This window comes from Hippoglossus stenolepis, chromosome 13 (genome assembly GCF_022539355.2).
Source record: "Hippoglossus stenolepis isolate QCI-W04-F060 chromosome 13, HSTE1.2, whole genome shotgun sequence".
NCBI classification, from domain to species: domain Eukaryota; kingdom Metazoa; phylum Chordata; class Actinopteri; order Pleuronectiformes; family Pleuronectidae; genus Hippoglossus; species Hippoglossus stenolepis.
In genome coordinates, this window is record NC_061495.1 from 11999510 (window position 1) to 12017349 (window position 17840).

At 39.0% G+C, this 17840-nt stretch overlaps 1 protein-coding gene and 1 long non-coding RNA gene across 5 annotated transcripts in view; one reads left to right on the forward strand and one right to left on the reverse strand.

The window, feature by feature from the left end:
* The window catches only part of LOC118119862 (bromodomain adjacent to zinc finger domain protein 2B), a 45129-nt gene extending 32949 nt beyond the window's left edge, over positions 1-12180 (reverse strand). For all 4 annotated transcript variants that reach the window (XM_047342577.1, XM_035174256.1, XM_047342576.1 and 1 more), the window contains exons 1-2: positions 11964-12180; positions 5447-5489 (exon numbers count right to left, since the gene is read on the reverse strand). In XM_047342577.1, coding sequence (XP_047198533.1) covers positions 5447-5489; positions 11964-11990 — 70 coding nt within the window. In that variant the 5' untranslated portion in view covers positions 11991-12180. The remainder of the gene's footprint in view (positions 1-5446; positions 5490-11963) is intronic.
* Positions 11185-15063, forward strand: LOC118119864. Its single transcript, XR_004698146.1, has 2 exons — positions 11185-11289; positions 14077-15063. It is a non-coding gene; the product is annotated as an uncharacterized LOC118119864 (long non-coding RNA).
* Positions 15064-17840: the final 2777 nt, after the last annotated feature.

Sequence of the window (17840 nt, forward strand, 5' to 3'; positions counted from 1 at the left end):
CTGACGTATCTTCCTGAAACAGGTCATCATATATACCCTGACAGATAATCAAAATACATAGCCTACTTAATCTACTTCAATGTTTGTTTTACAGCATCTACAAACTGACCTCCAGAACAAAACTGACCTGGTGTAGACTAGACTAATATTGATATGTATTTAATGGGTTACCTTAAGCCCAACGAGGAAGCAGCATCTGCCACTGCTAACATAAGGGTAGTGTGAAACAAAACACCTTGCACACACACAGGGAGCTTTACTGATGACATTTTTTCACAGGTTCTGTTTGTGCAACTCTAGCAGTGCCCTCTGAAAGCTATGTGCAGCCAGGCCTGAAGCAGGGGAGGTAAGGTGCGTGGCACGGCAATTTAATATCAGCCTGCTGGTATGTGCTCCTCCATACAAAGAGTCTCACGTGTATGGTGCATAGAACTTTAAAGAACAAATAACATGGGAAATTAGATTATTGTTCCTTACATAACAACATTGTTTAAACATTTGAGTAAGTGTTGGAAGGAGGAGAACATGACTAATGCCCAAAGGAAGCAGACAAGCCAAGTTTTATACTGTAAACGTATGTAAGGCTAACATGCTAAGTTATTTTTCCCACAATGTAAAAAAAATAACTTCTTATTGACAGATTATTATCAGTAATCCCAAAAGATGCAAATTTGTGTTAACATTCAAAATTAACTATTGATTAATGTTAATTTGACATTAAATTGACATAACAATTCTCTGGAAAAATAATTCAATAACGTGTATGTATACAATTTTAAACAATAATCTCTATTAAGAAGACAAGCCTTTACATTTACTGAGGGATGTCACTCAAAAGACAATATCCTGAATATTCAGGCTACATTAATACAATATTAATTTTACTGCAGGAGGACAGTTTATGCATTACAATGAGATCTGCTAATAAAATCAACCATTAAGCTAAAATATATACATATTAAACTGGGGTCTCAATGTCATTTGCTTTTACCATTTTCCCCAGGTTCATTCAATACTTCATTCTTAATTTAATGTGTTAACAGTGAAGCAGAATGACTGAATTTAATAGTTTGTGTAAAAAGAGTCATAGTATTTATTAAAACATCCTCATTGTAGCAAATTATTTAATCTGAATGAAACAATGTCAGTGAAAGCCACTTGCCAAATTGATGCCATGTGATATATCTATACTCCAGAGGATCCTCTTTCATTAGTAAAATATGATGGAACTCAGTCAAATCAATTACAGCAATTCTGTAACAACACGGAATAAATGGAGCTAAACAGCTGCCATGTATTGGTTTCATATGCATCAATACACCAGTTTAGTTTTCTACTGTGCTTACAAACACATGCTTGTTCACTGCCTGTAATTTGTCTCCTCATTATACACCAACAACAAACACCAGTTCCGTGATGGCACATGCAGTCTCTTGCTAAAAACTGACATTTAAATCCTTTTCCACTAGCTTAGTCAACAATGGAAATGAGATAATTGATCATGTGCTGGGGGATCTCTGTGAGCAGCAGAAGGTCACCGCCCGCCAGCCGAGTTGATAGAGGAAATGGCATTGATGCTCCCGAGCTGCCATTTTTCTTCCTTGACAAAGACTCCATCTGCCACCAAGCCATTTGCAGCCTTCAAGTCAGAGTGTCAATGATTTCCAACCATTCTACAACTCAGCGTTCACCTTGGTGTCACCTCTACACCGGTTTGAGCGCTGACACCACAGATCCTTACTGTGCAGCCCCTGCAGACTGCTAACAAAAGGCATTAAGCCTACGCAAGAATGGTAAGCAGTTTATTAGCATTGCTAATGTTTAAGTGTTTTTGAGATGTAAGATAAGGCAGACGCAAGGTTTCAGAAATTCTGGTTCACTCAAAGAAACAACTAATTCATTAGATCAGCAGGAAAAATCAATGCACAGTGCAGCTGTGTAGTGATAAAGTCAGGGAGACACTTAAAATCCCTGTTGTTCAATAAAGACTTCATGCCAACAGTAAAGAAGGAACAGCAGGCAGCTGGCCACGTCTGCCCAAGAAAATTCAATTTTCCTCAATGCCATCTGCACACCTCGGAGACGCCCTTGCAGGTCTTCAGTCTTCAGGCTCCCCAGTAGACCATGCCAGTGCCGTCCCAAATCCCAGGTATGCCTGACCTGTCACCTTAGAGGAGAAGCTCACATAATGAATTCCACTTTATTGACAACGAAGTAGCCCCTGTGATTGAACTTGCCTGGAACTCTCTGATGTACAATTTCTCTTAGTGGTTTTACGGCTGTAGAGCCGACCCAAGTTGCTCTGTAAATCCATACTTCTAACTTCACTGTCTCTATATCCTAATATCATAATAATCTCTTTAAACTAGCAGGCTGTATATGACCAAGTTGAGAAAAATAGAGTACGTGTCTGTGGATCAGCCTGTTTTAAAGTCACATAAACATGCACCACCCATGGGCTACTTTGCTGTAAATGACAGGAAGTTCAGGGCACTTTGGTGCTAATGAGAGGCGTCTTTAGAGTTGAAATAAACAGGCATACTTTCAACTGTAAACCAATACACAAAACCATTCTACTTCGCCCTTCAGATAATATATTCTAAAGATTTACAGCATTAAAACTATCCCTCAAAAGAGACTGAGATTCAACCATATGGCGGCTAGATTTTGGACTTCAGTTCAGGTCCCTCTTTATCGGCCTTGAGAGAATCAACCACGACTTCATCCTTTATTCAAGACAAGCTCATAAAACAGGTGATTCAGCACCATTAACCATTCCTGTGATGTACAGTCATCACAAAGAAACACCCTATTGACTTTGAGGCTAACACAGATAAAGTATCCAAAGATCCTCGTACAATTCTCTCTTGATTTCCAGAGGAAAAAGATGTTGGTCATTATTTCTATATTTGTAAGTTAATACAGCAACCTACCTGGTTTTTGCAATCAATTGTAATTTGTGGCAGTTTCCTCATAGGCCTTGCACAGTTTCAGCTTTGTGTTGTTTTAATGGTGCAGAACCAAGAATAATTGGCCATCAAACTAAAGACTGGTCACCTGACCTGTCTTATTAGCAGGCTGTGTATTTAAAGATCTTTCATGTCATAAAGCAGCATGATGTAACCAGTGATTCTGGATTACCACACAAACGCATAATGCACACGGCAGCTATTCTTGGAAGCTAAATATGTCTGTATATTCATTAGACTGAGAACAGTCAGTGTCAATCCGCCATTCATACAACTGATACATCTCATAGTTGCATCATTCACACGAGTCTTTGATTTACCATTGACAGAGTTCTTTCATCTCTTCACTTTTCTTTCCTGCGTGTATTTCACTTCACCCTCTAGGCAGGAAAAAGAAGTGGAAAGCATCGGGCTTTGCTTTTTGCTACAACACCATATTATATTACCATAGCTATCAGTTTGCTATTCTGGCAAAATCACAAAATATAGCCTGCTCTGTGAAGCTACACTATTAACTGAAGGTCATAAATATTTAAAAGAGAAGGAAAAAAAATGTAATTTGCGCAGCTCAACCTCTCTCTTTTATACACATAAAGAAAATACAGTACAAAAATAATGATCCATATTAAACATGTCAATCACCAGTCCATAAAGCTTTCCTCCCCTTCATTTAAGACCTAAATGTCAATCATGTAACTGCAAATTATGGATAACACGCTCAATTCCAACACAACCTAAAAGGTATATAAACATATACTGAAAATTACAAATCTGAAATTATCAAATTATTAACCCATTTAAATTGCCTCAGATAATTGATTTGAAATGTCATAATACACTAGTGTGTTTATTCGATTAGCATATGATGTACTTTCTCTTCCCTAACAAGTCTTCAGAATTCTTCATTTGTGTTCTTTTTTTTGTCTCCATTGCATTGAAATAAGAATAATAATAATAAGTGTATATGAAGTCCCAGCCTTGAATTAACGATTACAGTTAGCATTGTGTCATGTTAACTTATTATAGGTATGTGTGTTTTGCATGTGTTGTATCAGGAGAGTGCAATCATTATACCTCAGCCAATGGACAACCGAAAGCACTGGCTGTCTACTTGCCATCCTAAAACCTACTGTGGCCCCTGTAGATAAACTGAAGGTTACCGGTAACAGCCATAATAAATCCTTGAAAGCTTCTACAACACCCTCACACGAAAGGGAGGGAGCTCAGCTTTACAGATGATGGGGTTCGTGCGACCGTGCTCTTTTTTGCCATCGCTGTTTCAACTCGGCTTGTCCACACAGTGCTGCACATGACCTGTCCCTTCCCAGGGTCGGTCACATAAAGAGCGGGAGACTTTTCCCTCTACAGTAGATCAAGAGTGGCCGTGTACATGTCATGAATTTCATGGCACAATCTCAGTATTCTTTGCTTCATAAAAATTAAGTGGGTAGGCCCGCACTTTCACTTTCAGGACACTGTTAAAAGTTGAAAGAGTGAGGAAGTACGAATGGAGTCAGAGGAGAGAGGACACAGGAGAGAAAACTTTGGTGGGATTTGCCCAAGGTACAGTAAATGAGAGTAAAAATCTGTTTCGCCAACAATTCAACAAGACAATTAAGGGTCTGAAGTATTTCTTTTTAAGAATATTTCACTTACAACAATACTTATTTGATTTGAGATTTGTCTGCTTTGACGCTGCTAATTTAGTGTGAGAGCAGGCACAATATACCCCATATATTCATTCTGAGGAAGAAGTGTTTCGTGAAAAAAACCTCTCATCAATTCACACCTATTCTACAAAGGAGCATGCACAACAGAGACATTTAAAAAATGTACTTGGCTTACAAGACTGCAAATTAACTCTCTCCTAAATTAGCAGTCAAAAGAAAACCATGTCACATTGTGACAGAGTAGAGCTCAGGCTGAAGGGAAGGTGAATTTGATATACCCACCACCTCTGTCTTGCGGCAACAATTTGATTTTTAATTGCAGCCAAGAAACATCTGTATAAAGTTACTATTTGTGGAGTAACCCATATTAATTTTTTTAAACAAAGCCAAACAATAGCCCCAGCCTCACCAATTAGCCCTGTTTAGCTCACAGTAATTTATCTTGAAATACCCTATAGTCTTAAAAAGTTTTCCTTTCTCCCCCAAGAGATTTAAATGTGTTCTGAAGCCTTGATACTCCAATCCTAAGAAAGACAGAATTAATTAGATGCACACAAAAATGAGTGCAGAGAGTGCACAAACTAATTTCATAAATGAGGACTTTGTTAAATTTCAGCCTAATTGGAGAATTTTAATCCTATGCCTAAATAATACATTAAAATGAGGTGATCAGCTCAGTCCAGCATTTCCGTTCATGGGTGACGTTTTCCAGTTTCACAAAGCAAACAGTTTTTTTCCTAAACAAAAATCTAAAGATGCACTCCACAGAAAAGGACAATGGAGAAGCTGATGTAGCCAGACACTTACTGTATGAGACGATCCTCAGTTCTGTGACATCCCTGCTCTGCACCTGCAACACGAAACAACAACGTTCAGATTTATTGCTTGATTTTATCGATTTACTCATTCAGCATGGTTCCTACATGGGAGCTCTGTGAAAATGAAATAAAAATGGTAATATAGACTGGAGGAAAGGTGAATTATCCATTCTAAAACATCAGCACAAAAAAAATAAAGCTATTGCTCCCAGCAAAACACACAGGGAAATGGAACATGACAAAAACACTTTGGAGAAATTGGATTATAGGCTACAGTATAACAAGAGCAGTTATGGGGCTGGAGAGCCAACATCCAATGACATTAGGAAACAAAAACATTTATAGAACAAATAAATTGGCATCAAGACAGATTTTTTGTTCTTAAATCTGAGTAATAAAGTCTCCTTCCTAATAGAATTCTGTTGATTCTGTTCATACTCTGACAAAACAGGTTTTTATGATGTAATACACATATGTGAGGCAGCATAAACACCTCTGACCTGCCACCACATGTTTACTATTTATGCCAATACCATCTGTGTTCATTTTGTTTGGAATGTAAAGAAACAAAACCTCGACCAAGCATCTTTGAATCAACCCTGAATCATCGAAATCCTTTCAAGTCTTCGTACACCACTTAAATAATCACTTGATCACAGACTCCAGGCTTTACTGCAACCATAAGAGTATTGATGTCATGGTCCAGTATACTAAATTACAACCATTTGACATCCATCAATAACAATCCATAAGGTTTTTATCTTCTATATTATTACTTTAAAGTTGAAATTTAGCTTACTGTAAAACCAGTCAGTGTTTTTCCTTTACAATATCTGTACAACATCCCTCTCTAAAAACAGATTTCTGTGGGGTAACACCATTGGATAGTCCTATGTTAGTTTGGATTCTTTTTGCACTGATGTTAGTTTTTTGGGGGGGGTTTTCTTTGTACAGCTGAAGCCCATGTTGTTACCCTCATAGAATAACCTAAAAATGGCTGCATGCCAACTCGTAGTGTCATAGGAGTAAGCTTCTGTCTCAATGGACTCAAATCAGTTATTCACAAAGTAAACAGAGAAAATTACAGACATTCCACAGTCCTCTATTGTGATTGTGTCGATAAATTACACGACCATGTCCTATGGCAGAAAAAAGAGAAGATTATTCTAAGTCAAGTTGAGTTTTATTTCTCCCTGAAAGGAAAATGTTTAATAGAATTAAAACCCGGCTAAGGAAATACAAGAAAATAAATTATATTAAAAGGCAAAAAGAGATTAATGAACTTTGGATATTAGATTTAACTGTTTAACAAAGTCTTCACACTGTTAGTACTTTGAGAGGACAACATATCCTTTCTTGAAGCGGTTGATTTATTTTTTATTAAGAATCTCAAAAACTACTTCAGGCCCCAACATTAATGAAACTGTCAAGAAAACCTGACAAGCACAGGCTACTTGCTGAGGATTTTAGAAGGTACTTCATTTAGATTTTACAGGTTCACACATTCCTGACTGTCACAAATCTTCAAAACCTAATTGTGCTATGATCACAACATAAATGGACTGCATTTTTATGCCACTTTTCCATTCTTATCGACCACTCAAAGTGCAGATTTGTCTGCACACCTCTGTATAGAGGCTGAATGACCCTCTCCACCTCCTGAACCCGCGTCTACAAAGACAGGCGCAATGCTTTCAGTAACATGAGGCCCACTTTGTGTCCTAATGACCCAAAACACTGATCCTCTTGAAATGTCTAGATGCAGGAGGAGGAAATAAAGCAAAATGGCTCTGGATAAAATATCTGCCACTTTCATATATTTATTGTCTGATGCAGGGATGCTGTTAACCTGCCTTGCTATACCTTCTGAATCAGCTATAAATATGACCAGTAAACACTATCTCTAATAACTTACAAGCGTCGCCTCCATTCAATCTCATCGGTAGCAGCCACACGTATTTTCCTTCATGAACATGTGAGTCAACACTCAGTTGCAGTTGTGTCATTTTGTATTATGAATACTTTTGTAAAAAAAAAAAAGATTATGTTTTTCTACACATAAATGATTAATTGAAAATCAACCATACAAAAGGTCAGACTCCATAACTGGTATGGTCTTAAAAAAATGGGCTGTTTACAGGGAGTCTTTGACTACAAGGAGAAACCATCTCAGGTTATTCAGCTATCCATCTATCACGCTCGGAGTCATCATTTAAAGTACAGATAATGAGATTGCTCCCCCCACCCCCCTGCACATAAAGCTGTTTACTAGTCATGAGTAACAAATGGTAACCTCTGTACCTAGTCTCCTTGACAGTCCTTGACTTGAGTCTTTCCGCTTGAACATTTAGTTTGCTGCGACTGGGCCTGCAGCATCTGTCATTTCCTCATTTGTTAATACCCCCCTCTCAGCTCCAACAAACCAACACTGTCTCTTACTAATGCTGGTAATTAATGTTCTAATAATGGCAACATTCAGTGCCAACACAGACAGCAGTGTGACATTTAGAGAGTGCAGCGAAAAGAGAGGTGCAGTGCTTGATGATGTGTATTAGTCTTTGCCTGTGTTCTAGGTTTTTGTCCCACTCCCCGTAGGAGTGGGACACAGGTCTGGGGATCAGACACGTCGTCCATCTTTATATACAGTTTATGATTAAAACTAATGTGATCAATCTCTTCACATCCAGCAAAACTCTAACTTGCACCGAGAGGAATGAGCAACGATCAAACCATGGTGTGTCCCAACATAGTGGTGTGAAATAAATATAGAGCTGAAACACTTGAGAGCATTACAATATTTAAAAAGCTTAGTGTACAATCCATAATGACTAGTTAGAGATTAGTTAGAGGTCTATAATTACAATGCAAGAAGATGCAATTTAAAAGAGTTGCAGTATTCTCACTACAGGCCAAGATGCATTGCCACTGTCTGCAAACAATTCTCTCAGTTAGCTTCACTGAGCCTTAGATTCTGGCCTTTGCTGATCCAGACATTTCTGGGGATGAATTACTTTTCTCCAGTTTCTTATCAGGCCAGTGTGAGTTGAGTAAAAATTAAATATTTAAAAACGACGCTGCAGCAGCATGCTTCAAGTGGGTAGTGTTTGTGACCAGATTTTAAATGCATGAGGATCAATAAAAAAGGGGGCTGCTGAGGCCCGGTCTTTGTGTGAGAGTGGAATGGTTTACAACAGCAGCAGGACAAAGAGTCTGCATTACCGTATGTATGAAGCCAACTGGCCTGGAATTATGAATATGGAGTAAAGGCCTGTAATTCCTGTAGTAAAGTATACAAACACAAATATATACTAAACAGCAGTAGCATTCGAAACATCCGCTCCATTAACGCAGCGGGGAGACTCCAGTCTCAGAGACATCATGGGTTAGGATAAGCATCTCCAGGCAGAGAGAAAATAGACCAGGAAGATGAGTGAAAAAGAGTAATCACCCTGACATATTCCTAATAATCCACCTCCCTCGTGCCGCTCCCCCCGAAGCTCACCCAATCATAAAGTGTCAACACTGACCTACAAAAAGGGAATCCTGTCAAGCCTTACATGTTTAAAAAACATCAATCACGGCAGACAAAGAGGGTGCATTGAATTATACAGCATTAACCTTCAGGGCTTGCATATAAAGACCACAGATTTATTTATGCTTGTGTGTTAAGAGCCTCTGCACTGTTCCTTATACAGCGAGCCGGCTGCCAAATTGATGAACCAGCTCAGCCCTCAGCAGGACTCCAGCATCTTTGATTAATGAGTGCAAACTTGTGGAAAGGGTAAGAATAGAGAGACAAGGGTAAAATGGGTGAAAACACAATTATTAGCAAGACCTGATTTTTTTTTTTTTCTTCCTTTGGCCGTTTGAAAAGGCCAAGGGAAAGGAGGACACTTTAAAGAGACGCACAGGGACATAAAAAGGGACCATCTCATATTATGTAAGAATATACCGAGACGTGCATAAAAAGTCAGACCGGTAAAGCATGTTTAACGTGATGAGCAATGAAGCAACGGTGATCAGTTCAGCAAGAGAAAAACCCAGATCTGTCACCTAACCATTACAAACTAGTGGTTCTACAAAGTAACACAATAAATAGTTTTTAGTCAAGTGATACATCTCTGGAAAACCACATAGCTGAAAACACGTATTTTACAATTTGACTAGTAACATTTTGTGCTGTTTTGTGGATTTTAGCAGCCATGAGCAACATTTTCTTTCTGCGCATGGGAGAACAAAAGCCTGCAATATCTTTTTAGCATTCAAATGGCAAGATGCTGACTCTTTTGATTTTACAATGTTAAAAGCTCACATTAGGAGCCGAGTACACACCGGTTAAACACTGCTCTGTCTGCACACCTTTTCAAGGACGTGAGCTCTGAATAAATATGAGGCAAAATTTAGTGACCTTCTACCTGTGTTTTGATTCATTGGCAGTTACTAGATGCATGCATAGCACATCAAGGCTGTGATCTGATTTATCTCGCTGCCTTGGCGACTGAAGCCATTTAAATGATGAACTTCATCAGGAATAATGTTTACTGCCATTTCACGTAGACTGTGTGTGTGTGTGTGTGCAAAAAGGGCACACGCTGGTTCATTATTATCAATTATATCTGTAAAAGACAACAAATCAGCTCCACTGTGCAGCAAAACAAAAGCTGCTGCATGCCAGAGCAAACTAAAGGATGAACGTTGAATTAATGCGATCACAACAAGCTCCGTGGTCCAATTTGGACCTGGTGACTTCACAGATCACAAACTTATGTGAAAGAGCCTAATAAAAGTTAATTTCCAGAAAAAAGAGCTGGTCTAACATTGTTTTAACAATTCACAGGCCTTTCTCCACAAAATCCTTTTAACATATGACAGTAAGAAAAAATCATTATTAAATTGTCAATGGCTTCATGTTTTCAGGTACAGGGTCCTGGCGATGTGAACGCTGGCTCACTGTCACACTGCTTCCATGGCTTGCTGGAGCACTTGAATACAAACAGTCTCCTGTGCTTTCCCAACGAAGACAAGTCAAAAAAAGGCTTATTGATGTTTATCTCAAGCATCTGAATTCATTTCAGTCAGTGGCAACCCTTTAGACCTGCCCTTAATATGTCACCTTATTCACTGAAAATGGACAAAAACTTCCTTTGGCTTTTCTGAATGTGCTTCTCTGGCATGTCTGCCTGACCATAATTGACAGAAATCCAAAAAGCAGGGTCATAATAAAACCATTTAGTGCACATCAGGGTAGAAATCAGTGTGATTCAAATGCCCCCAGTTTATGCACTATAGAAGTTTGGACTTGTGGCCCATTTTAAGGATAAGCTTTCATTTCTAGGATTAAACCCGAAACGTATGGCATCACAGGCAGATAAAAGAGGCTATTATGCAGTTTTATAACACATCCAATCAGACCTCCACGCTGCCCCAGCACCTATAAGATTTATGTGTTTAAAACACTCCTCCTATTTTCAGCTCAACACAAATCAAGGTCCTATCTTTCAGATCTTTTCCCCTTGAAAGTTTCACAAACTTCAGGGCAGATCACTGCTGTTTACAGTGCTGATTTTGAAACAGCCCAAGATGGCGAATGCCTTGTTGTTTTAATATGAAAGCAGGCGGAAAAAAATGGAGGGTATTGTCATAATCTCAGAGGGTAAATTTCAGCCCAGACCGCAGCTGCTGCATTAGCTGCGCTTTGCTTTAAGAGGAAGCCACAAAAGGAGAAGACAGTGAGGAGGGGGAGAGGAGGAAGAGGAGGAGGAGGAGGAGGAGGAGAGCAGCCCGGGCTCCATAACACTGTGACAACACAATGAAAGAGGAAGAAGATAACACGTAAAGAACACACACACACCTGTGTTTTATACAGTTATTGGGTCATACGTGAACGTGTTGTCACAAGAGGCGTCAAACCGCAACAAGGCAGCCGCACGCACGTCCACCACTTTGTTTTAAAAAATATGAAACACAAGAAACGTGCTGTGGGATTTAAACCTTCACGTTCTCACGAGCTCAACTTCTATTTCCACCGTCCGACCGTTTTACGTTCGTGGCGGATCCGCAGCTGGCGACAAAGATCCACGCTGCGGCTGCTGCGGGGAGCGGACACCGCGGAGCGCCGCTGCCCGCCGGAGAGCACCGGGCGCCCGCTGGCGCTTGAGTTCCTCAACTCGGCGTCCGAGCCGGTGTTTTTATCACCAAGTTACACTTTCGACAGAGAAATAGTGACATTTTCGACCAATTGCAAACCAAACGACGAGTGAAAACCCCGCGTGTACTTAGATATTAACTTTCTCCATCACGGTGCTGAACTCCGCGGGGTCGGAGGACGCCTCGATGTGGCAAGTGTTCGGGGGAAGGATGTTACAAAGCTAGGGACCGTTAGCGTAGCTAGCCGCTAGCAGCAAACCTGTGAATGAACACCACTGTTGGTGAGCGCTAACGTCCAGCGAAGCTAATGCTGCTAATGTCCCAAAGAGGAGGAGGGGGAAAAAAACAATTAGACTCACCTTATCGCTGGAAATCTGTGTTCTCATAAAAATTCAAAGGGAAATATAGGATACCACTAATTTAGTTCCCAGTTGAGCGCAGTTTGAGAGCAGCAGAGCGAGGTAAGTGTGGAGAGGTGGTGAGTTAATTGAGTCCGGGTGAGAGTGACTGGATGTGTTGGTCTCTGGTCGCAGATTGAACACAGTCTCTCCTCCGTCTCATCCAGGCAACTCAAGAGAAGTGACGTCAGCTCGAGGCTCCTACAAAGCAAACTTTTGTTCTCAAACCTGCAGCCGAGCAAGTGCATTATAAACACGGACAGTACAGACAGCAGCGGCTCTGCAGCGACATGCAAAGAAAAACACACATGCGTTAATCAGCTATTGTAATATAACAGACTTATTTATTTAGTACTTTTCAAGCAAGTGCATTGCAAACACAGACGGTACAGACATGGACAGACAGCAGCAGCTCTGCAGCGACATGCACCAACAAGAAAAACACACGAGTTAATCATCTATTGTAATATAACATATTTTATTTATATAGTACTTTTAAAGCAAGTGCACTATAAACACTGACAGTACAGACATGGACAGACAGCAGCAGCTTTGCAGCATCACGCACAAGTAAGAAAAACACACATGAGTTAATCATATAACAGATTTTATTTATATAGTACTTTTCAAGCAAGTGCATTATAAAGACTGACAGTACAGACAGCAGCAGCTCTGCAGCAACATGCACCAATAAGAAAAACACACATGAGTTAAAAATCTATTTTAATCTAACAGATTTTATTTATCAATCAATCAATCAAATTGTATTTGTAAAGCCCATATTCACGAATCACAATTTATCTCATAGGGCTTAACAAGGTGTGACATCCTCTGCCCTTAACCCTCAACAAGAATAAGGAAAAACTAACCCAAAAAAAAAACTATTAACAGGGGAAAAAGAATGTAGAAACCTCAGAGAGCCACATGTGAAGGATTCCTCTCCCAGGACGGACAGAAGTGCAATAGATGCCGCAAGTAACTGAGTTATTTTCACTAATGGTAGAGTATGTGGGTAGGCATATTGTATATCAAGCAGGCTTGTTGAAAATATTTATTTAAGTACTTTTCATGCAAGTGCACTATACACACTGACAGGACAGACAGCAGCAGCTCAGCAGCAGCAACATGAACTGATGTGAAAAGACACACCATGAGTTAATATCATAGATATTCTTTTCAAATTGTAGTTTTCAAGCTTTCCAAGTGAAAAAGGAGAGTAGAAATTAAAAATCAGGAACACATGAAACCATATTTGTAGCATGTACACATTAACATGACAGCACTGAGCCTTTACATTGATAAAAGTGTAATATTGTCATGAATTAAATCAAATGAAATACATTAAAACAAAGCATGGTTAATTTAAAAAAATGTGTCTACATGGAAACTATACTAAATTAAGGCAGGTGAAGTTTAAATACAGGATTTAGCCTGGTACAATGCAAGTGTAAAAGATAGTGAAGTGAATATATACTCTTTAAAATTAAGCTCATATAATTACAGAAAAACAATAAAAAAACAAGTGCTTTTGAGATTTTTTAAGTAAGATAAGATAAGATAAGACACAATGACATGACATGAAGTAAACACAAGTAACACAAGATAAGACCAGATTGAAACTGGATGTAAAAGAGCATCAGTAAAAAAGTAATAAATAGGTCAACATGCAATATAAACATAAAGAAATATAAAAACAGAAACAATATACACAATGTAAAAATGATTGCACATAAAGACGTCTCCATTGTACAGACAATAACACTAATGTCGCACTGACAATGGAAGTATTGTACATTTTAAATGAGATTACACCTGATCTAATTATTAGTGCTATTGTTTGTCAGTATTCTGGTGTTTATGGACTTTCTGGAGCAGAACTGCTTGTCTGACAGCAGCGGGAAGAAAAGACCTGCAATACCACAAACTCTTTAATGTGCGATTAATTATGTGTTTGTATATGTCTATAGTTATTTGCTTTTAGTCGCGTTTCTATTTTTAAACCAATGCAAAGTGCTTTTGAGTATCGCTAAAACTTCCATATTAATAAAATGTATTATTATTCCCTCTCATTCAGACACCTCAGATGAACATGCCTGTCACTGAAGGAGCTGCCTGGTGCTGACATGGTGTCCTGCAGAGGGTGATGATGGTGCAGACATCATCAAAAGGATGTTGATTGATGATTTCTTTTTTTAATTGTTACAACAACAACATTGTTCTCCTCATTACTCTTTTGACTGCATATATGTACAAACATCTTTGTTGCATGAGTTTCAGGTGCTTTTAATGTCCACCACATCCCTGTCGAGACAATGAAAACACTCTCCTGCCTCCAACTATATCTTTTTAAATTCCAGATGATAAGTTTTAAGTGTTTACACTTAGAAGCATTTAACTTGATTTTAAGAAGAAACTAAGCTGTATCTGTCACCACGTCCTGGTGGTGTTTAATCAAAGTGAGTACAGAATAAAGTTTGGAGGACATGCTGCCAAATGCATTCGGTGGTAGACGGTGCCGCATACACTCTCATCTTGTTTTGTAATTAATAACCAAAGGAGGCAGGCGCAGCAAGTTTGGCTCTGACGATGAGGACAAAGTGCAGTGCAATGTCTGAAAGTAAAACTGACATAAAGATGAAGGACAGATGTCTGTTTTCAAAGATTCAATGGTGCTTTGATAAGTAAAGCAGTTCAGTCTTTATTCTCCTATAGGCTTTGTAACACACTCTTAACACATACTCCTTCAGCCACAAAACAGTTTGATGTCATAGATTAGAAAGAAAGCAACATGTAATACTAAAACAATGTATAAGAACAAGGTGAAACTTAAGACAGAGATGTTAATACAGCACAACAGTGTTGGGAAATAAGGATGCTTTTAATCAATTCAGACTGCAAATAAACTGATTATTTCACCTAAAACAGAAGCTCAAACCCTTTATTTAAGATTAGGTGTGAATCCGTGTGAAATATGTTCGCCTCTTGCCATACTCTTCTATTTTGTCTAATTGTGTAAATGTGTGAAGCGCTGCGGTCAGACGAGGACCAAGTAGAGCTTCAAGTGTGATGCGGAAACTGTCAACAAGACATTCATGTTATAAATAAATGCGTTATTCAAGACTCCATTTGGCCAAGGACTACCATCTGCCTTTCTTTCTGATCATTAAGCAAGCGTACATTTGGCCACAGACGACACAAAAGGGGGTGCGTTTGATCATTGTACTGAAACAGACATTTACAACACAGTGTGGATGGAAACACTTTGGAAGTCTGTGACTAAAGTAGTGCTGTAGATGACAAATTATATATAACGCTTGCTTATATTTCTGCTTATAACGATACAGTATATGTTTGCCTTTGGGAGATTAGGACTGAGGTAAAGTGTCATTTTGTATTACCCATTTGAATTTGCACTAATTCATTATGTGTTTGAAAAAATTACACGATGCAATTCTTTCCTAAAGAGAAACAAGAAGCTGCGTTTCAGTGGATTTTCATTCAAGGCTCTGCCCCTTTTTGCACATAGCACATTGTACACAAAGTTGTACTAATTGGACACAGTAATTAAGGCACAAAGGCACGTCTGAATTAAAGATGTGGGAGGCAAAAAAAAATCCTTGATCAGCATTTGTTATTTAAAACAGGCTTATTTGCTTGTTCACTGTCCCTTGTGCTCATTGATTTTTCTCTCCCACGCTTTAATTCTTGTGTCATTGTAGATGCTGCAGTCACAGGAGCTATTGAATTGAATGGACTGAGAGAAACACACATGCCCGCCTGGATGAACACACACGGTGAGGGAGGGAGAAAAATATGATTTGATAAATTTGTCAGCCGAGCCACAGGATACCTGGGTTTTTAATTATGTTGGACACTCCTCATTAGAGGGAATGAGAGATCAGAGCGACGTGGCTTTCAAAAAGCCCCTTTTTTCTGGCTGTGGCTTTTCGTATTGTACAATAAAAATGTCAGCCTCCCTTGGTCGTTTGTAACACAAGTCGTGGTGGATGGCTGCAATGCAAGCAGCATGCTGGGGGAAGGGCAAGCAGTCTGTCCTCCTTTAAAAGGGATTTTTAAAGAGTCTTGATTAAAAAGTATAATGAGATACCAAAGACACAGCAAAGATGATGTCTCTGGAGACGGATGCAAAACAAATTAAGACACTGCTTTTTGTTTTTAATTATTATTTTTTCCATCAATCCTCAGAAAGCTCAGGATACCCCTCAGGGCGCATGCAGGAGTTGGACTCACTGTCATTGATTTTTTTTTTTCTCCTCCTCCATAATACAGATTTTAATCATGTCAGCACACAGTCTTGTGATCCTTTCACGCCAAAGCCTCCCAGCCCTGCACATGCATTTGATTTAGAAAATGAAACATTATCCGAGCTGAAAACCTGCGTACGTTCATTTATCATTCATCAAGTTTGTGTCAGTTTTTGAAATATGCAGTTTAAAGTCTAGTGCAACAGTTTTTCCCAATAACTCGGAACTGATTTACTCTTAAACTCTGCTACAACATGTGTGTTATCAGATATACAGAGTAACATATGCTTTGACATGCATTAGGGGAAGATCAAATTAATAGTGTAATATAATGATTTCATTTATTTAGCATTAAATACATGCATTCTATACAGCATACAGATGTGGGTCACTTCTGTGCTTCTTATGGCCCGGACAAAATGCAGTTGAGCTTAAGTGACCCACTTGTAAAATTGCAAACGTAGCCGAAATATCCCAAAACAAATGTTGGCCTTTTTTGGCAAACATGAAGTGCTCTAGGAAAGGTGTAATCTGGATGCCAACATGAACGTGAACTGCCCAAGCGCCATCATTCCACGTGGTATGTGGACCGGATGTGGGCCAAACCAATTTTGCTATGCACATTAAAATGTATAAAGAAACAAATTGAGGTTTAAACATGAATATTACAGATGCAGTTTGCAAAGTAATTAAGATTAGCTGTGTGCAGTAGTAAGGCTGTAGTATGCCATGCCTTAGCATAAAAGAATATAGAAGAACAGGGAGCCGTCACCTTAAAAGATGCCATTGTTTTCCTTTGTTAATAGCAGCATGTTCCAGGAGAGTAAATGGGAGAGTAACCTGAGATTTGCGGGACATGAGAAACAGATGCTCTACACTTGTTTCCAAGGAACATGGAGGATGAGAAAGATAGGATGAGTGAGAACAGGCAGAAAGGAAACAGTTCTCACAGACGCTTTGTACTTACACAGTCCACAGCCAACGCTGTTATCTATGTATTTATACGTTTAAGACAATGTGACGTCTATGAGCAAGCTAAGGGTTCTTGTTTTTAGTTCTGTATTTGATTTTATTGGCTCATATCTTATCATAATTCATATGCTTGATGAATTTGCCTCTCACCGCCTCTCGTTTTCATTCCATCCATCACGCGACTGTATGTCATATTCATGCATACCAATGTCCATTTTAATTTATCATTCTGGGTCAGCAAGGACCCCCTCCTGTTCCAAGCAGTGGTGTGGCAGATGTGTGAATTAAATCATTTTTGCTATTATCCAAGTGAAAACAGGCTGTTGGAACCTTTGTGATGAGACAACAGCCGCTGTGTGACTATAAAATACATCTCGGTTTAACAGAGGAGATGGTTTTAGGGATGTCACAGGATAAATCACTGCAGATGTTTGCAAAAAATAAATGCATATGCTTTAAAGGGTTAATCTGGAGTAAAATAAATGCATTGATTTATTCGAATTATCATAACTGTGCAGGAGGGCAAATAAAGGACCCCACCTTCTGCATGTCAATACACATTTCTCTGTTATAACTGGTGAACTGCAGCACCCTGGGACTT